Source organism: Protomyctophum bolini (genome assembly GCF_963924005.1).
Source record: "Protomyctophum bolini genome assembly, chromosome: 8".
Taxonomy (NCBI): domain Eukaryota; kingdom Metazoa; phylum Chordata; class Actinopteri; order Myctophiformes; family Myctophidae; genus Protomyctophum; species Protomyctophum bolini.
The window spans coordinates 47,024,997-47,046,539 of NC_137869.1; the positions used below are offsets into that span (position 1 = coordinate 47,024,997).

Genomic DNA, 21,543 nt, shown 5'->3' on the forward strand with positions numbered 1-21,543 from the left:
GGGAAAGTATAATTTCATTATTCCCTTGCATGTAAATAATTGAAATTGTCCTCTTTTCAGATGTGGAACTAGTAAGTGGTGTTTGACAAGAATGAACATCAGGAATAATATAATCCAATTGAATTCATGGTTAAAAAAAAGGCATTAAATTCATTCATGTCCTAAAGAGTATATGTGTTTCCCCCGCCCCCCCCCTCCCCTCCCTCACACTTAGGGGTTGCACACGAGGTTCCATTTCTACTGGTAGAAGGGAAAAGTGAGTGTTCATAATGTTTCTATTAAACCTACAATAAGCTATAACAACAATAATAGTCCAACATGCTGTAGTCCTATAGAAATTATTATCTGCTCCGATCTCAAGTCAATAAAAGGCAAAAACACCATCTATTTGTCCGTCGACAGAAAGCCGCCACCATGAGTACGGACGCAGAGATGGAGCAGTACGGCAAGGCCTCCATATATCTCCGTAAGTCAGAGAAGGAGAGAATGGAGGCTCAGTCTGCGCCCTTTGATGCCAAAACGGCAGCATATGTGACTGACAAGGCAGAGCTGTACGTCAAGTGTAAGATTCTCAAGAAGGACGGTGGCAAAGTCACCGTGGAAACGCTCGAAACGAAGGAGGTGAGCTGGTATTCTACATTCAAACAGTGGCACAGTACTACTGTAATCATAACACATTCTGAAGTGTTTTTTATTTTATTTTAAATGTATTAGGAAAGAACTGTGCCTGAGGCAGACGTCACCCCTATGAACCCTCCCAAGTATGACAAGATGGAGGACATGGCCATGATGACCCACCTCAGTGAAGCCGCCGTCCTGTATAACCTCAAAGAGCGTTATGCAGCATGGATGATCTATGTAAGGTTGTGGAGTGACCTGGAGACTCCGGTTACTGAACAAGCACTCCATAGAAATGGAGTACAATCACAATTTAGAGCTTTTTAACACTTATTTTAACCAAAGAAAAACGCTTATTGCTCATTGCCACAAGTTTGCAACTCGTTACTGAATATTCCCAGCTCTAGTGATCCGTTGTCCCGGCTATTTGTTGGTAGCATGACACAGGGAAATCAAGTTAAGTAGACTTCCTCCATTTCTTCATTAGTACCCAGTTTCCATGACCTGGGTTACACAAGTATGTGGCACAGTGGCATATCTACAACGACGACACATCTTGCCTGCCCACAATGTAATTCTTGGAATCACTACTGATGTGGCGTGCTTAGTGCTATGTCGCATGATGTTAATGTTCTCTCTCTTCTCGCCTTCAGACCTACTCCGGCTTGTTCTGTGCAACTGTGAACCCCTACAAGTGGCTCCCAGTGTACGACCAGGAGGTTGTAAATGCCTACAGGGGCAAGAAGCGTATTGAGGCTCCACCCCACATCTACTCTGTCTCTGACAACGCCTATCAGTTCATGCTGATGGGTACGTACAGTACTAGACTGGACTATGTCAAAAATATTAAACTATAGTGGTTTTGAGCTGTATATCCATGACCAAAAGTGTGCTTTCCAATTTACAGATAAAGAGAACCAGTCTGTCCTGATCACGTAAGTTTGCATCATCTCTAGGCATTAAAACAAGGCCCTTGTAGGCTTGTACACACATTCACTAATTGCATTATCTTCTAACCAGTGGAGAATCCGGTGCTGGAAAGACTGTGAACACCAAGCGTGTCATCCAGTACTTTGCAACAGCTAGTTCCGGTGGAGAAAAATCGGCAGCCGATAGCGGTAAAATCAAGGTAGAGCCTGATATATTGATATATGATATATTCTTAACTTTAACAAATAAATGTTTTGAACATAAAAGCTTTTATATGCAATATAGCAATTCAGTTTAAAACAATTCTGACCAAACTGGTCGATGTCTAAAACATTCTAGGGGTCACTGGAGGATCAGATTATTGCAGCCAATCCCTTGCTGGAGTCCTATGGTAATGCCAAGACTGTGAGGAATGACAACTCCTCTCGCTTTGTAAGTGTAAAAATAATGACATCTCATGAGAAAACCTGCAATGATTCCACAATGTAGAGCGATGCAACTAATTGTGCTACTGTATATCAAACAGGGTAAATTCATCAGAATCCATTTTGGCACATCGGGCAAACTAGCCAGTGCTGATATTGAGACATGTAAGTATGAAGTTCACAGATTCAAAATGATATGCCTTAATTTTAGGATTATTATTATTATTATTATTATTATTATTATTATTATTAGTAGTAGTAGTAGTAATTAGTCAGTAGTAGTCATTGTTATTAGTATTATTATGAGTTATGTACAACCCATACAGATCTGCTGGAGAAGTCCAGAGTGACCTACCAGCTTGCTGCAGAGAGAGGTTACCACATCTTTTTCCAGATGATGACCAACCACAAACCTGAGATTATTGGTAAGTGGTTTTTACTGATTATGCAGTTCAAAACTGTTCAAAGCTCAGCCTCACATCACAACAGTCCTTCACGACCTCCACTGGCTGCCTCTCAAACAAATAACTCACCTCAAAATACTCCTCACCGCCTACAAGGCACTGCACAAGCTGCCATCCAAGGCACCAACCTGCACATCATGAGCAATCAGGGGTTCAGAGTCTTGCTCAAGGACGACATAACTCTCAGGGAGCCCACAATGATCGAACTGGGAACCTTGCAGTTCCCATCTGGATGATCCGGCTGCTCTACCAGCCACTCTACCCCTGAGCCACTCCATGCCGCCCGAAAAAGCACATGTTCACCCTTTTTTAAATCCCTTTTCAGAAATGTGCCTGATCAGCTCCAACCCCTACGACTTCCCACTGATCAGCATGGGTGTGATCGTTGTGGCCAGCATTGACGACAAGGTGGAGCTCGACGCTACTGACGTGAGTGGACATTATTTTAAAAACACTTTCTAATACTTACTGTGGACTGCAGTCAGTTGCTCTGCAAAATGTATTCACTAAATCAGTGCTTCTCAAAGCTTTTAGGCTGTGACCCCACCCCAAAAACATCTACTTTAACTGAGTTAAAGCACTTGGAATTGTAAGACTCAGATACAATATTGTGAAAATAGCCGATCTGCATGTATTCACATGTTTTTCCTATTAGGTAATATTCGTCAATTTGGCCAATGCTTGACAAGTATTATAGTATAGTATTTGTTGATTACTTTTGATGCAGTAATGGTCTCATTTGTTTTATTTTGTATTTATTTTATAGGTATTAAAAGTCCTTAAATTGCCACTTTATAAATGTGCAGATAGATACCCTGCATCCACTGTATATTGCTTTGTTTACAGTTGAGTTGTACACTGTTTTAAAGGATATTTGTTAATCTAATGCTTAAATTATCTCAATATTTTGAACGCATCTTCTCTGCTTATTGACATCAGGAAGCTATCGACATCCTGGGCTTCAACGGTGAAGAGAAACAGCTGATCTACAAGTTCACCGGTGCAGTGATGCACCACGGAGTCATGAAGTTCAAACAGAAGCAGCGTGAGGAACAGGCCGAACCAGACGGCACAGAGGGTGAGCTGGTCTTTATTTATATTAGTATTAGTAGTACTAGTAGAAGTAGTAGCTTTTGGTCATTGTTATACAATATAGAATATAAATATAGTGTATACATATATGAATAAAAGACGGAATTCAGTTCCCAGTGGATTCCTCGTGTCTCTATTTCAAATCGCGACTCTATTTTAAATATATTTCTATTATCATTATGATTTTATATTATACTGTTTACTTTAGACTGATGTTTATTTGGATAATGCATTTGATGAAGTACCTCGTGCCAACTGTATCACTCTCTGGATTAATGCCTAAATGCCTAAAATGTAAATTTCAAATTGTATGAACATTTCAGAGGCTGACAAGATTGCCTACCTGTTGGGCATAAACTCAGCAGAGATGCTTAAGTCATACTGCTACCCCAGGGTGAAAGTGGGAAACGAGTATGTCACGAAAGGACAAACTGTGCCACAGGTGAGTATAAAGTTGCATGATTTCCATGTTCTGATTTCATACACACATTTATATATTATTAACACACCATGCCATTAGACATATAGAGAGATATTTTAGTTGTGTCCACACTGTCTTAAATCATCTTCAGACTCCACTATTAGTGCCCTAGCCTTGACAACCTTGCTGTTTTATAATAATGCAATTTAGATAGCGTGCTAGAATGATATAAGGTTCATTTGACCTTGCACCCTATAGTGTGTATAGTTTCAATGTACAGATTATAAATTTATTTTTAGATTATACTACTTACTGACTGATGATTCTTGGTTTACCTATGCTCCTCGATTACTATTTCTATGCAATTTGTAGGCTACTACCTCATGTTTTCCTTATTATTTACTGTAAATCACTCTGGATTAAGATAATCTGATAAATGTCTAAATTGTAAATTGCGTAATTCACACTCGTACTCTAATAACGTTCCTATTTCCTTAGGTAATGAACTCAGTCGGTGCCTTGGCCAAGTCCCTCTATGAGAAGGAGTTCTTCTGGATGGTCATCAGGATCAACGAGATGCTGGACACCAAGCAGCAGAGAAACTTCTACATTGGTGTGCTGGACATCGCTGGTTTTGAGATCTTTGATGTAAGCATGGACTTGTTTTAAGTGGGAGAATTTAGGCCTAATAATGTTTGTGTAATTTTCACAATATTACACAACACAATTACAAGAGATTGGACTAATAATGATATTTCCACTCACAGTTCAACACCCTGGAGCAGCTGTGCATCAACTTCACCAATGAGAAACTGCAACAGTTTTTCAACCACACCATGTTTGTTCTGGAACAAGAAGAGTACATGAAAGAGGGAATTCCCTGGGATCTCGTTGACTTCGGCATGGACTTGGCTATCTGCATTGAGCTGATTGAGAAGGTATACAATTATTATTACATTTGTATCTATTATCATGGACTTGGCTATCTGCATTGAGAAGGTATACAGTTATTCTGTGCTTTAGTTTAATTGCACCAGCTCAGTGGCCTTTTGTTTTGAGTGTCTGCCCTGAGGGGGTTCGATCCCCGGCCGGGTCGTACCAAAGACTCTAAAAATAGGACCCAGTGCCTTCCTGCTTGGCACTCAGCATCAAGGGTTTGGATCGTGGTCCAATCGATACATGTAACATACTAGCGTCATGTCCAGGGGGTGTGCGTGTACATACACCTCATGCTACAAGAGATAGGCTCATTGTACCTCTATGTACCTCATTGCTCGGCAAGGCCTTATATACTTACTTATTTTAAAGATGGAGTGCCACCATTTTTTTCCACCCTAAAACATGATCATCAGGTATTATTACAATATAAGGGGGAAGAACTTTTTCCAAAAAGTGTACAGTATTTGTTAAAATCATGCTTTTATGTGGACACACCCACCAGTTCATTAAGTATGCCTGGTTTGCCTGGTGGGTGGTGATCCACCTGAACTGAAGACGCACCCACAGCTGTAGTTGTATGGTAAAGGGGGAGGGGTTAGGGGAGGGGCTGATAGTTTGATGTCACTATATTACTGTTTACTTCATTGGCCCGTTTGACTGTCAAGGGTTCAGCCTCCAGGAAGAAACCCTAAATACAAAGTTAATACACCATTGCACATACAAACAACTCCAGGGTGTCTAATGAAGTACTGTCACCTCATAGACACATGAAAAACTGGAAAAAATAAAAAGGTTGTGGCACTCCATCTTTAATGGACATGATGTTAATATTGTATTTGGTGATGTGTCTTTTTTGTCTCCTTTACACAGCCCTTGGGCATCTTCTCCATCCTTGAAGAGCAGTGCATGTTCCCGAAGGCTACAGACAAATCCTTCGCAGAGGCGCTGGTTTTAGCCCATCTGGGAAAGAACAAGGCCTTTGAGAAGCCCAAGCCTGGCAAAGGCAAGGGCGAGGCTCACTTCTCCCTGGTCCACTACGCTGGAACGGTGGACTACAGCATCACAGGCTGGCTGGACAAGAACAAAGATCCTCTTAACGACTCTGTCATTCAGCTGTTCCAGAAGTCTTCAATTAAAATCCTGGCTGTGTTCTATCCCCCACCTGAGCCTGAAGGTATGTTTATTAAGATAATGCAATGTGTTCTGGGATGCTGGGAACTGATTAATGGTGTGCCTGTGGCAACAAGTGGCCAGCTATTCTGATGGCCGACCTCTGTGTCAGTGTTGGTGACAAGTCAAGTTTGGTGCGGTTCAGAGCAGCGGTGCACCTGTTACATTTGTGACGTCCAACACACCCACCAGCCCACCCTCTAGGCAATTTTAATGAAAGCAATAAGCCACAAGAGGTCTCAGGTTACCGGGTATTTTGTAATGGCTGAGATGTGTAGTGACACCCAACGCATAGCAGAGAGTCTCCGACCCTGTCAGCCATTATGAAATACAGGGTAAACTGGGCTTGCATGGCTTATTGCTTTAATTAAAATGGTTACAAACATATCATAATATTAACCTCATAAACCTATTAAAGGACCATCATCGATGGGGAATACAAGCAAATAGAAACTGCAGGCATTTTTGCTTACCGCTAATCAAAGCTCCCCTCGAGCGGCAGCTCCATGCTTGATTGCTTCCCCTTCAGGCACAATGCATTGACAAAAGAGCAAGGTGGTCCATTGCAAATCGCACTGGATAAATAACGCGACTGTGTTTAGTGGCTCAATAGCTCTTCCCCATGACCGCGCATCTAAAATATATGCGTCTAAAGACTTAGCGAGTGAATAATCCGATCAGCGCGGCCACCTTCACCATTGCTGTGTCGGTAGTGGAGGAGGCCGTCTTCTTCTACAGCCAAATAGAATTTTGAGTTAATACTATGAACACTCAGAATCTGGCATGAAGGGAGGCATTTGCATTCTGTATGACTAATGATAATAACTCATGATTCTAACAAATATAAACAGATAATACAAAGAAGGGAGGCAAGAAGAAGGGTGGTTCCATGCAGACTGTGTCTAGTGCATTCAGGGTAAGATTTTGTATTCATTATTATCAACATTATATTCCTGTAAGAGTGAAGCATTATTATTATCAACATTCAATTCATGTAAGAAATAGGCACATATATTCATTTTGGAATGAAACCATTTCTATTGTGACTGAAGTTTAAAATATGGCTTAAGTGGTTAATGTATGTTTTGAATCTGCAAAGTATAGCTCAAATAATTGTAGAGGAGAAAAAAGTTGTATGACTTTTTACTAGTAATAAACCTAATTGGCTATTTTATGTCTCAATAGGCAAACTTGGGGATGCTGATGACCAACCTGAGGAGCACTCATCCTCACTTTGTGCGTTGCCTGATTCCCAACGAGAAGAAGTGTCCAGGTAAACACTGAAAATAAAAATGTTAAACTATCATTGTGAGGCAGTCATTTAATGCAACTTTGGCCAGAGTTTGTTCTTCTAATAATGTTCATCTAATACTGAATCTGTACAGGCCTGATGGAGAACTTCCTGGTCATCCACCAGCTGAGGTGTAACGGTGTGCTGGAGGGCATCAGGATCTGTAGAAAGGGCTTCCCCAGCAGAATCCCATACGCTGACTTCAAGCAGAGGTATTCATTCCTTTCCCCCCAGCTTTTATTTCCAAACCAAGTCAATGCAAAATGACCCACTTTTACAAAAGTATAGAATGCCAGCGCAAAATGACCATGAACTTTTATAAAAACAGGTACAAAGTACTGAACGCCAGCGCGTGCCCCGATGGCGCCTTCATGGACAACAAGAAAGCTTCAGAGAAGCTGCTTGGGTCCATTGACGTACCTCATGATGAGTACAAGTTTGGACACACCAAGGTGAACACACTGTGAACCTGTTTTAACATTATCCATATAAAAGTTGATTTGACTGTTTAGTGACAGTGTTTTGTAACATTGTGTTCAGGTGTTCTTCAAAGCTGGTCTGCTGGGTACCCTGGAGGAGTTGCGAGATGAGAAGCTGTTCACTCTGGTCACAATGACTCAGGCTCTTGGACGAGCTTACCTCATGAGGAAGGAGTTTGTCAAGATGACGTCGACAAGGTAAGCATCGATTCAATATTGAGTACAATTTGTATAAGTAAACTTTGTCATTGCTGTTCAATACAATCAATGTAAAGTGTCAAATCACTATAAATGGTGCATTTATATAGCGCTTTTATCCAAAGCACTTCACATAGACTGATGGCGGAGGTAACCAAGCAAGGCACCAACCTGCACATCAGGGACAATTAGGGGTTCAGAGTCTTGCTCAAGGACACTTCAATACTAACTCTGGGGGAGCCTAGTTTCAAACTGGGAACCTCGCGGTTTCCATCCGTCTGCTCTACCGGCCACTCTACCCCGGTATAAATTGCCAGACAGTTTTTGGTGACGGTTGCAAGGAAAAGAACAGCAGAAGAAACCTCGAGCAGAACCAGGCTCTTTGGGTGGCCATCTGCATTTACCTTGCCACGACACAGGGCAACAAAGATAATACCCACAGCAATAATAACGACAACAATAGTAACAACTAGAAATGCACACTCTTGAGATGCCAACTTGCGCCTTGCACACAAGTAGGCCATGTCCGAGTCCTAGAGCTCTCTGCTGTCTGTCTGGGTACGACTGCTGCTCTGAGTCCTAGAGCTCTCTGCTGTCTGTCTGGGTACGACTGCTGCTCTGAGTCCTAGAGCTCTCTGCTGTCTGTCTGGGTACGACTGCTGCACTGAGTGCTAGAGCTCTCTGCTATTCCAAATCCTTTAGACCCGTTATTGACCAACCTTGAAACATACCTTAGTTACGTCACCAAGAATTGCTGTTGGAGGACACCAACATACTGTACATACCCCGCCATACATACATACATACATACATACATACATACATACATACATACATACATACATACATACATGAAGGTATTGTGGGCTGGGATTTTTACAAAAAAGCCCCCCTTTTAAATACATACACACATATATACCTAGATACATACATCTCAGAAGTTGAAGCAGTTTTTAAGGACCCACTTTTAGGCCAGTGCAACAGAGCATGCTATTCTAAATCATTTAGACCCGTTATTGACCTTAAACCAACCTTGAAACATACCTTAGTTATGTCACCAAGAATGGCTGTTGGAGGACACCGACATACCTACCCCAACATACATACTGTAGGCCTACATACCCAACCGATTGCAGTACTTGCGCGCTCTGCTTGTGCAAGTAACTATGACACAATAATAGTAACTATTATTACTACCAGTATTACGCCTGCAGTCATAATACGTGGAAACATGATCCAATGAAACTGTTTTCCACAGAGATGCCGTTTTCACCATCCAGTTCAACCTCCGCTCGTTCGTCGCTGTGAAACACTGGCCATGGATGAAGGTCTACTACAAGATAAAGCCTCTTCTGCAGAGCGCTGAGACTGAGAAGGAGCTCGCAGCGATGAAGGAGAACTACGAAAAGATGACGACAGACCTGGCTAGTGCTCTGACCTCGAAGAAGAGCCTAGAAGAGAAGTTGGTTGCTCTAACGCAGGAGAAGAATACCCTTGCCATTGCAGCGTCATCAGTAAGTAGCTACACTTGTACAGGAAATGTTGCTAATAATATTTCATATTGTTTATTATCTGACCTTGTATATTTTATCTAATGTAGATGTAGAGTAGACCATGGCAGAGAATGCCTGGTGGGCCCAACGGCTGTTGGCATCATTGTATTTATAGCTACATGGCTAGCAGCACAAAGGCCTGACCCAATGTGTGGTTCTTCTGTGGGGAGGGTGAATCTACTGCATATGCCACTGCTGGAGGTTGATGGCCTCCAGCTTCTTCCTTGTCCTCACCTCTGTACCATCCAGGCTCTTACAATGATAGAGCCTGACTTTAAAAAAAACATCCACATTTCTTCATGGCTGTTAGTAGGGCGTTCCACATTCAAGTGGCATAGGAGCGAAATCTCACTAGAACAAATGCTGAGACGTTCTCTCACTTATCTCTTTCAATGACAAACAGGGAGACGAGGCTCTGAATGATGCTGAGGAGAGATGTGAGGGTCTCATTAAAAGTAAGATCCAGTTGGAGGCGAAGCTCAAAGAGACGACCGAGAGACTGGAGGACGAGGAGGAGATGAACGCAGAGCTTACTGCCAAGAAGAGGAAGCTGGAGGATGAATGCTCTGAGCTCAAGAAGGACATTGACGACCTGGAGCTTACCTTGGCCAAAGTGGAGAAGGAGAAACACGCCACTGAAAACAAGGTTCATGATCATACACTGTAGCCGTCTTATCAAGTTATTGAACAATAATGATCCATTCCCGATTATACACTCTTCTATCGTAGCGGTCATATCAAGTTCTAAAACTATAATGATCCATTCATTCTGCTTATTTAGGTGAAGAACCTGACTGAGGAGATGGCCTCTCAAGATGAAGGTCTTGCTAAGCTGACCAAGGAGAAGAAGGCGCTCCAAGAGGCCCATCAGCAGACCCTGGATGACCTGCAGGCAGAGGAAGACAAAGTCAACACTCTGACCAAGGCCAAGACCAAGCTGGAACAGCAAGTTGACGACGTGAGTTCATCAAGTCAATTGGATGTTTTGAAACTTGAATACGGTATGGTTATTTTCCTACTGAATAACATGAAAACTATATTGTTGTGCAGTTGGAGGGTTCTCTGGAGCAAGAGAAGAAGCTCCGCATGGACCTCGAGAGAACCAAGAGAAAGCTTGAGGGTGATCTGAAACTGGCCCAGGAAGCCATCATGGATCTGGAGAATGACAAGCAGCAGTCTGATGAGAAGATAAAGAAGTAATGTGGAGCACAATAATAATAACAACAACAACAATAATAATATGAAATGCCATGGAGAATGACTACCACTAACATATGATGTACTGTATGTATACCACAGGAAGGACTTTGAAGTAGCCCAGCTTCTGAGTAAGATTGAGGATGAGCAATCTATGGGAGCCCAGCTGCAGAAGAAGATCAAAGAACTCCAGGTATTATTTTTTCCATCTTATTTAAAATCATTGATGATAAGTAAGTGAAGAATTTGGATTTTAATATGTCCCTTCATTTGAAAGGCTCGTATTGAAGAACTGGAGGAGGAGATTGAGGCAGAGCGTGCCGCTCGGGCCAAGGTTGAGAAGCAGAGAGCTGATCTCTCCAGGGAACTTGAAGAGATCAGTGAGAGGCTGGAGGAGGCTGGAGGAGCCACTGCCGCTCAGATTGAGATGAACAAGAAGCGTGAGGCTGAGTTCCAGAAGCTGCGTCGTGACCTGGAAGAGTCCACCCTGCAGCACGAGGCCACTGCCTCTGCTCTCCGTAAGAAGCAGGCGGACAGCGTCGCAGAGTTGGGCGAGCAAATCGACAACCTCCAGCGTGTCAAGCAGAAACTGGAGAAGGAGAAGAGCGAATACAAGATGGAGATCGATGACCTGTCCAGCAACATGGAAGCTGTTGCTAAGGCAAAGGTAGAATAGAGTGCTTGTGTGTAATTCATGACAAAATACGTTCAATTAACCAATCAGGGGGGGGGGGGAACGAAGGAATACATTGTAGGTTACTTCAGTGATTAAATATGTCCAATGATAATCAACAGGGAAATCTTGAGAAGATGTGCCGCACCCTTGAGGACCAACTCAGTGAAATCAAGTCCAAGAGTGATGAGAATGTTCGCCAGATCAATGATATTGGAGCTCAGAGAGCAAGACTGTTGACTGAAAATGGTAAATGTTCATCATTGTAATGTCTACTAGCCTACATGGTTTGTTGATGGCACTTGAGCAAATTCCATAATTAGAGATACTATCAGCGGCTATCCCAGGAGTTGTATGTATTGATCAAAGATGATTTACATATTTGAAACTAATATTCAAATGTCTAACTAGGTGAGTTTGCTCGTCAACTTGAGGAGAAAGAAGCTCTGGTCTCTCAGCTCACCAGAGGCAAGCAGGCCTTCACCCAGCAGATCGAGGAGTTGAAGAGACTCGTTGAAGAGGAGGTTAAGGTATAAGGAACAGCCTTTTGTGGTATATTTTCGTTCAGGAAGACACGTTGACCAGGTCCACTTGGATTTGTAAGGAGAGACTTTATTTTGCAGGAAGAAGTCACTCCACTCACAGCAAACAACACACGAGAGACAAAACACTCTCCCGGACTGTCTGGATAAAACACGCACCGCTCTCTGTCGCCCAAAGTCGAGAACCCGGTCCAGATCAGTCTCATTTGAACACTGCTCCTCCGTCTATATCTATTTCGGAGTCCCGCCTCCTCCGGACATGGAAACAGGCGTTTCCTGACTTTTGACCAATGAGATCTGGGATCTGTTTATTTCCGGTTTAGAGAGAGGCGGGACCAGGACACAGATCTCCTCACTGTTCTACTATGGAGGCCTAACTTTATACAAAAATGACTAATTGTTACACTGACAAATGTAGTTAAACAACAGAACTTAAATGCAAACTAAAACATACTATGACCATAGTTAATATCTCAGCAATGTTTAAAAACGGAACTAAGAATGAACCTGAACATATTATCTTTAAGAGGTGATTAACACAGTTTTTAACCCCAAACTAGTAAAAGCTATAATCTTATAATCTCCCAGCACATTTTCAATCAATACATCAATTGCACCCCTTATTAATAGTTATAGCGTATATAACTATATATGACTATAACTATCTAATAGTTTAGTCTAGTTTAAAGTAGTTTTCTTAAGTTTTAGCTGTTAGTTCACTCAGTGAAAATCAGTCACCAAGAGTCACCAACTGGAACCGGCTTAGAGAAATCTAGCATAGAAGTAGCAGATGCATTCACAGTGATGACAATTCTTGTGACGTGTGAAACCCTTTGTCCCGGAGGGAGCTTCAAACGGTTTCAAGACAAAGGCCTGGGATTCGGGTGTGAGTTTGTAAATGACTATTCTCCTCTAAGAGGGAGAATCACAGACAGAGACATTTTCACTTACTGTTGCTTAATACTAACCTTGGTTCATTTATAGAAATTATACGACACTTTTTTTACGAAACAGACCTAATTCCATCTTTTTGTAATTTCATCCAGCTGACATTAGTTTGCTGTATTTCTTTTGCCAGGCAAAGAACGCCCTCGCCCACGCTGTGCAGTCAGCTCGCCATGACTGTGACCTCCTGAGGGAGCAGTTTGAAGAGGAGCAAGAGGCCAAGGCTGAGCTGCAGCGTGGAATGTCCAAGGCCAACGCTGAGGTGTGTCAGTGGAGGAGCAAGTATGAGACTGATGCTGTCCAACGCACTGAGGAGCTGGAGGAAGCTAAGTAAGTCATCAGTGGGGTTTTTTAGACGTACTGCTCACTATTTTGTGTAGAGAAAGACTTTCGCACACCTAGGTTTGAGGCTTAGGAATAAATGTGTAGGCAAGTGCACATCAATAATAAAATAGAAAACAATACGCCCGCACACTGTTGATCTGCTCGGTACAAGAGGATACTAAGAGTTATAAAAAAGGCAACGTTTCGGTCACTACTGGCCTTCTTCAGGCTCAGCACAGCATTTTACTTATACTACTTATTACTTGTTACTTATATGCAAACATTTGGTTAAAAAACAACAAAAAATTAAGAGTCTGTGAAGAGGTGACAGCTTGTGATGATGATGATACAGTATCATTTAAAGACACAACACGGGCCCCAGAAAACTCATACTCATTGTGATTAAATCCTAAAGAGCATTATACAAAACCACATTAGACAATTATACAACATTGTACAGTACACTGCTTACTATACAAAATATTGCTCACAATGCTTTGATTTGTTTCAACACTGATCAACAGGAAGAAGCTCGCCCAGCGTCTTCAGGAGGCTGAGGAGCAAATCGAGGCTGTGAATTCCAAGTGTGCCTCTCTGGAGAAGACCAAGCAGAGACTCCAGGGTGAAGTGGAAGACCTCATGATTGACGTGGAGAGGGCCAACGGTTTAGCCGCCAACCTCGACAAGAAACAGAGGAACTTCGATAAGGTGCTTTGAAATGGGTGCATGTGTTTGGTCCGACGTACTAACAGTCCTACAGTCATGAGTCCGACACTCTACCCAAAACCCAAACCTAAACCTAACTTCACAGTAAGCCACAGGTTAGTTGTAACTGGCAGCACATCTCGGGAGCAGCGGTGTTGTCGGACTAATGCCACTCTGACTGTTGTCTAAGCAACGTGAATTGCTTTTACATGAATTATTTTAATTGTTTCCTCCTGAAAGTGGAGGTAAATGACACATTTCATCACGGCTGTTGTGCAGGTCTTGGCAGAATGGAAGCAGAAACATGAAGAGGGCAATGCGGAGTTGGAAGGAGCTCAAAAAGAGGCTCGTTCTCTCGGCACCGAGTTGTTTAAGATGAAGAACTCCTACGAGGAGTCCCTGGACCAACTGGAGACCATGAAGCGTGAGAACAAGAACCTGCAACGTAAGTTTCCTCTACATCATTCTTTTAACAGATAATAACTAAAATAAAGGCTACAACTTTAAATCAAATACAAAATAGTCGCTGAAAGTGCATTCATAATTTTGCAGAGGAGATCTCAGACCTCACCGAACAGATTGGTGAGACTGGAAAGAGCATCCATGAGCTGGAGAAGTCCAAGAAGCAGGTGGAGACAGAGAAATCAGAGATCCAGACAGCCCTGGAGGAAGCCGAGGTAACACTTTTGGTCCTAGATGAACAACACAATTGTCCATATGTTAGATTTCTTTCAATAAGATTAATATTCAAACAGCATAGCAGTATATGATCAACGTTACATTAAAAGGTCCTACAACCTTTTGATCCTGTATTTCATTTCAGGGTACTCTGGAGCACGAGGAGTCTAAGATTCTTCGTGTCCAGCTGGAGCTCAACCAGATCAAGGGTGAGGTTGACAGGAAGCTTGCAGAGAAGGACGAAGAGATGGAACAGATCAAGAGGAACAGCCAGAGGGTGACTGACTCCATGCAGGGCACTCTGGACGCTGAGGTCAGGAGCAGAAACGATGCCCTGAGGGTCAAGAAGAAGATGGAGGGAGACCTGAACGAGATGGAGGTTCAGCTGAGCCACGCCAACCGCCAGGCTGCTGAGGCCCAGAAGCAGCTGAGGAACATCCAGGGACAGCTTAAGGTGCAAAACATATTAGTTACTAGACACATATTCAATCAACGGAACTGCTCTGAACATCTGAACCAAGGGGCTAGCTCTGTTCGCTGCCTGGAAATGAAGCCACTTCTGGTTTCTTGTTGAAGCTGCTGTTCTTATTTATGGCCCAGTAGATCTCTTCTACTGTTTGCAAGACGAACCTTGGGCGAACTTTACACTTGATTTTATAACCTTAGTAAACCTTTTCAGAAACACTTTGTTTTCAATCGCTAGATTGAAGTCTTTTTTTTTTAACCATGATATGCGTTTAGTTAATTCTGATCACATTTTTAAATTAAAGTAATTTTTCTACTGGTTCTACCGAGTGAAGACCCGCCTTCGCTGCGGTTCCAGCCAATAGTATTCATTTCCGGTTGCATTTCTGGACCGGATATAGAAATATAAAATCACCGCAAAATGGGCTTCATTTACTGCCTGTAGAGTCTATGGGCGTGACAGTGACACTGTCCCTTCATTTTGACTGTCTATGATCAGAACAACATTCTGACGTTTCTCTTAACATGTCCACCTCATATTTTCTTTAGGATGCCCAACTGCACCTTGACGATGCTCTCAGAGGCCAGGAAGATGTGAAGGAACAAGGCGCCATGGTGGAGCGTAGGAACGGCCTCATGGTCGCTGAGATTGAGGAGCTGAGAGTGGCTCTGGAACAGACGGAGAGAGGCCGCAAAGTGGCTGAACAGGAACTGGTGGACGCCAGTGAGCGCGCTGGACTGTTGCACTCCCAGGTAAGTCAATTGGATAAGAAAAGAAAACTGTCAACATTATTTAACATACTTGCATACTTGTATTGCTAATCCGAATGTTTATCTTTTAGAACACAAGCCTTTTGAACACCAAGAAGAAGCTTGAAACTGACCTGGTCCAGGTTCAAGGTGAAGTGGACGACAGTGTTCAAGAAGCAAGGAATGCTGAGGAGAAAGCAAAGAAGGCCATCACTGATGTAAGTTCCATTCCAGAGGTCCATTGTACCAGGACAATTAGACATCCTTATGGCATTGCATAAGGATGTCTTGTTAAAACAGCCATGACAATCATAGGGGGGGGGGGGGGGGGGGGGGGGTGAACTATATCACTATTTTCAGCACTTGTATCAAACATAATGTGCTCAGGAAAAGAACATTCTGAACATGAGGTGCTGGCTTCAGGCAGATGGTTCAGAATGTTACAGTGCAGACTGAACTGGTACAACAATATATTCAGTCAATAAAGCTATTTAATAGCAACAACAATTACTACTAAATATTCTGAGTGCTAAGATATTGTGATTGTATTACCTGGTTTGGTTTGATTCCTTCTGGTCTCATGACACATCACACATGTATCTGTTTATTACCTTTCATGATTTTAAAGAGCCATTGTCGTGCGTTGAATGACGCAGGAGACGCAGACATTGTTTCACATGCGGGACAATAAAGTATATTTGATCTCACAACAACGATGACTTTCCAGGCGGCCATGATGGCCGAGGAGCTGAAGAAGGAGCAGGACACCAGCTCTCACCTGGAGAGGATGAAGAAGAACCTGGAGGTCTCCGTCAAGGACCTGCAGCACCGCCTCGACGAGGCCGAGAACCTGGCCATGAAGGGAGGCAAGAAGCAGCTCCAGAAACTGGAGGGCAGGGTAAGGTGTAGTTTACTTCAACCCATTAAGACCTGGAATGCATCTGTGTCACCTTGGCTTTAAACACTTAACTTAACTTTAACTTTTTTATTGAAAAATAGAAAATATACAAGCATGTCCTTAAGCTTGTAGATCTGCTATTTGCATAGGCGGACTTTGAACTTGACGCCAGGGGGTGCGACTGCTTGGCGAGCGAATCCCGCACGCACGCGCACGATTTTTTTAACCTTTATTTTAATATTTTAGCGTTTTTACAATGCCCTAACCCCTAAAAATGAGTTATTTAGGTAGTACAGCAGCTCACACACATACACACATGCACTACAGCCGTACAGCGAGTCATCATATCATGATAAGAGAGATGATTACAAACTACAGTCAGAAGCCATAAGTTAAGTTTGAAAAAAACCAAAAAAAAAAATAACTTTTTTTTCCTTTTTTGCCAGGGGGTGCCCCCCCTGCACCCCCCCCAAAATCCGCCCATGGCTATTTGTGATTTTTTTAAACGTTTTTAACTCTTATCTTTGCTTCTGGGGGGGGACGACGACGACGACGACAATAATATTTTCAGATGGGGGTCGGCGGCCACAAATACAAGAACATTTCTGGGGGTCCTTCACATGAAATAGTTTTTTCAGAAAATGATTTAGAAGACGTGTAGAATCTGCTCTCAGATCTCAATGGGTCAACACGGCTTATATGTCAATGAAATAAAACACAATCTCTTCATAATGTATGTTTCCATTTTTAAGGTGCGTGAACTGGAGGCAGAGGTTGAAGGTGCAACGAAAGGCAGTGGAGACGCTGTTAAAGGTGTGCGCAAGTACGAGAGGAGAGTGAAGGAGCTGTCATACCAGGTAGGCTATACCACTTAAATAACCATCATCATGCCACTGACTAAATTAATAGATGGACATGCAGCTAATGTTATAAATTCACTCTCACTTCAGACTGAAGAGGACAAGAAGAATATGGCCAGGCTTCAGGATCTGGTAGACAAGCTGCAGCTGAAGGTGAAGGGCTACAAGAGACAGGCCGAGGAAGCGGTAAGTCAAATAGACATTGTTAGTTAATGGTGTGTGTTTTCGTCATAGTTTAACTAAAAGGAATAATAGGAATCAGTTATGATGCAATGTCATATGACCAACAGAAGAGCATTCTTCAGTGTCCATCTTATATGTCTATAATATTGCAGGAGGAAGCAGCCAACTCTCACCTGACCAAGTGTAGGAAGGTTCAAAATGAGCTGGAAGAGGCTGAGGAGCGCGCCGACATCGCTGAATCGCAGGTCAACAAGATGAGATCTAAAAGTCGGGACTCCAAGGTAATGTTCAATAACTGAAGGTTCATTATCCTTTAAACTAAGATTTAACTAAAGATTCATGTTGAATATCTAACATTATGTTCCTATTGTTACAGGGAAAAGAAGCTGCTGAATAAGTTCTCCAGTTCAAGTCACCGTACAAAGTCATAAAATATGACAATGAAGGTGGCAACAACAGTATGTTGTTTCTTATTCAAGGGACCTGCACAGTCGTAAAATATGACCTGTTGCATTCAATAAATGTGGCAAAAACTGTATTTTGTTATCAATACTATCTTCTTTCTTATTCAGGGGACCATGCACAGTCGTAAAATATGAACCATTGCATTCAATAAAAGGTGACAAAAACTGTATTTTGTTGTTTTTTGTGAGGTTTTAATTCTGGGTGGGTCCAACTCATGTCCACTATACCATTTTTATAAACCCATTGCAAAGATAAGTATCTAGTGTACTTCAGGGGTTCCCACATTGTTTTAGCCTACAACCCAAAAGAGACATTTGATGTCTTGCCCCGGGACCCAAACTAGTGGAAATAGCCGATCTACAAGGATCGCTTCGTGCCACAAACTTGTTTAGATTATAGTCTATTTTCACTACTACTTAACATTCACAGTGAAGTTTACAGATCACTTGTGGTGTCCTCAATTCACCCCTCACTTCACGCAAAGGTGCTCTAACCATCGCTATGGAGTGATCAGCAAATCACAAGCCAATGTTTGTGTTCACATAAACCCGGAAAGCTGGGCATATGAAAATCTAAATATTTTTGAGGGGTGATAGCCACTCCTATGCCCAGCTTTTATAGTGTGTGTTCTAACACAAATGTCCTACACAAACATTAAATGTCATTGACAATGAAAGTTTGAGTGGTCGTGTGAACACAAACATTGCGTAACACAAACATTGAAGACAAGGTGAACGTCATTGTTCTGAAATTACTAACCCTATCTCTAAGTCTAACCCTAACCGCAAGCACAGGAGCACGACGCAGGTTCGACAACCAGCAGCGCATGTTCGACAACCGTAGCACATGTTTGACAACCAGCAGAGTGTATTCTAGTGGTTCCCAAACTGTTTCATGTCAAGGACCCCCAAATTGACACTAATTAGTCCGTGGACACCCCAATTGAAAGAGATATGCAAGGGACCCCCCATAAGAAAATATTTTGACGGCAGTGATTCTCAACCCGTTTAATTCCAAGGACCCCCAGTTTGACATGCATATTAGTCCAGACCCCCATGTAATGTCATTTATATCTCTGGGACCCCCAATTCAATATTGTAAAATCAATGTTAATGTGGGTCCATTTGGTTCCATTTGTACACTCTCAGAGTTGCAGACCCATTAAGGGTCCATTTGGTTCCAAACTATCATTTAGCTGGGGACCCCCTAGAACTCCCTCAAGGACCCCACTTTGGGAACAACTGGTGTATTCAACCAAATAAAGAGGTCATGAGCAAAACATCAACAAAATAATACAATTATACAATAATAATAATAAAAAAGTTAGACTAACTTGCTATACTTATTTACAACTTTATTTAATAGTTTTTCATACGTGTAAATATGTACACAATATACAAAAGACCGCATAAAACACACATACATAGAACCCCTTAGGTAAAAAAGAGAGTACAAAACAAGGTAGTGGGACAAAGCAGTGGGACAATTATAAATCAAAACAAGTTTAGAGACATGTCCTTTTACCTCCATATGCAGGGTCTTATATTCGTTGCCATTTTTTTATTATTTTGTATTCAATTTATTTTTTCACTGACCTCATGCACCAATGCATGAGGAGTCCAACCTGCTTCTTTTCACCTGACAGGGGGAGTTTCCCTGGTTGGACATAGTGCGTGGAAAGAACATGTTATTCCAACCAGTTCCTTTCCCCCATCAGGCGCCTTTACATATGTGTGTTGGTTAAAAAAAAATGGAACCAATGGAAAATATTAGAAAGTGCTTTGGCTTCCGTACTTTGCCATTCATATCCAATGGCAATACGTAGGATTAGAATCTGGATCAAGGTGGTCCTAATGCTGATCTCTTTGAAGTCCTCGGCCAAAATCGGACTGGATTGTCTGATCCTGGATCCCAAACTATAGGATTTGAAAATCTGATCGGATAATTTTGAAACGTAACTTTAAAAAAAAAAGCAGATGGCTTTTGTATAATTACAATTTAAATCTTTTACTTTTCATCGATTGTCATTTTCCTTTCGGCTTTTCCCTTCAGTGGTCACCACAGCAACTCATGTGCCTCCATCTCACCCCGTCCTTTGCATCCTCCTGCCTAGCAATTCCAACTTAACATCCTTCTACCAATATATTCACAACCCCTCCTCTGTATATGTCCAAACCATGTCAGACTGGCCTCACTGGCTTTATCTCCTAAACATCCGACATGCACTGTCCCTCTGATGTAATTGTTCCTGATCCTGTCCATCCTCGTTACTCCCAGGGAGAACCTCAACATTTTAGTCTGTATACAACATAGCTGGTCTCACCACTGTCTTGTACAACTTCCATTTCCAGCACACTTCTCCTCCTCAACATCTCATGCTCTCATGATCAAAGATCCTGTTGAAAGACCTCATAAGATTCTAGCATTGCGAACTTGCAGAGCTTCTATTTTCTGCCACTAACAGGTGAAAAGTAAGTTTTGGTCATGCAAAGGCTTCAAATCTAACACCAGTGTAATAAGAATCAACCGACACTAATTGTGTTCACTTGATTTGGTCATGTGGATATTGTCAGATTATTTCGCCTCAGACCGCTTCTGTGAAAAGTATTTGCTACTATTCACAGCCTTTCCTCTGTATGAATCCTCATAACTTCAGATGACCATTGTGACCCACGCATTTTTTCCCCACAAACTTCAACTAAAGGGTTTCTTCCCCTGTATGAGTCTCCATGTGTTTTGTTAGATAAGACTTTCGATTACAGCCTTTGCCACAAACTGTACAGGTAAAAGGCTTTTCCCCTGTATGAGTGCTCATGTGTGCTATTAGCTCAAGCTTTCGACCAAGCCCTTTGCCACATATTGTACAAATAAAGGGCTTTTCACCCGTATGAGTCCTCATGTGTGCCTTTAATTGAGTTGTGTGAGCACATCGTAGTCCACAGAGAGCACACATATGGGGTTTTTCCCCTGTATGAGTCATTATGTGTGTTTTTAGTGCACCATGCAGACGAAATCCTTTGCCACATATTGTACAAATGCAGGGTTTTTCACCTGTATGCGTTCTCATATGAACGGTTAGCTGATTTTTTTGACTATAGCCTTTGTCACAAACTGTACAAGAATATGGTTTCTCCCCTGTATGAGTCCTCATGTGATATTTCAATTGATCCTTTCGACTACACCCTTTTCCACATACTGTACATGTAAAGGGTTTTTCACCTGTATGAGTCCTCATATGTATTTGCAGATCCCCCAGTTGAATACAGCCCTTACCACAA

The 21,543-nt window shown here is 42.2% G+C and overlaps 1 protein-coding gene across 1 annotated transcript; it reads left to right on the plus strand.

The window, feature by feature from the left end:
• Positions 1 to 403: 403 nt before the first annotated feature.
• Positions 404 to 18,223, plus strand: LOC308320010 (myosin heavy chain, fast skeletal muscle-like). Its single transcript, XM_080770301.1, has 39 exons — positions 404 to 621; positions 715 to 858; positions 1,272 to 1,428; positions 1,526 to 1,553; positions 1,639 to 1,747; positions 1,888 to 1,980; positions 2,075 to 2,138; positions 2,300 to 2,398; positions 2,763 to 2,866; positions 3,377 to 3,515; positions 3,853 to 3,971; positions 4,449 to 4,598; positions 4,718 to 4,888; positions 5,760 to 6,063; positions 6,911 to 6,975; positions 7,245 to 7,332; positions 7,445 to 7,562; positions 7,679 to 7,802; positions 7,891 to 8,027; positions 9,286 to 9,541; positions 9,984 to 10,226; positions 10,362 to 10,538; positions 10,631 to 10,776; positions 10,880 to 10,970; positions 11,055 to 11,444; positions 11,573 to 11,699; positions 11,862 to 11,980; positions 13,071 to 13,267; positions 13,786 to 13,969; positions 14,246 to 14,411; positions 14,519 to 14,643; positions 14,790 to 15,098; positions 15,659 to 15,862; positions 15,952 to 16,077; positions 16,587 to 16,757; positions 17,510 to 17,614; positions 17,708 to 17,803; positions 17,953 to 18,081; positions 18,177 to 18,223. Exons 1-39 carry the CDS (start codon positions 415 to 417, stop codon positions 18,195 to 18,197), a joined length of 5,802 nt encoding a protein of 1,933 aa, XP_080626427.1. The 5' UTR covers positions 404 to 414; the 3' UTR covers positions 18,198 to 18,223.
• Positions 18,224 to 21,543: the final 3,320 nt, after the last annotated feature.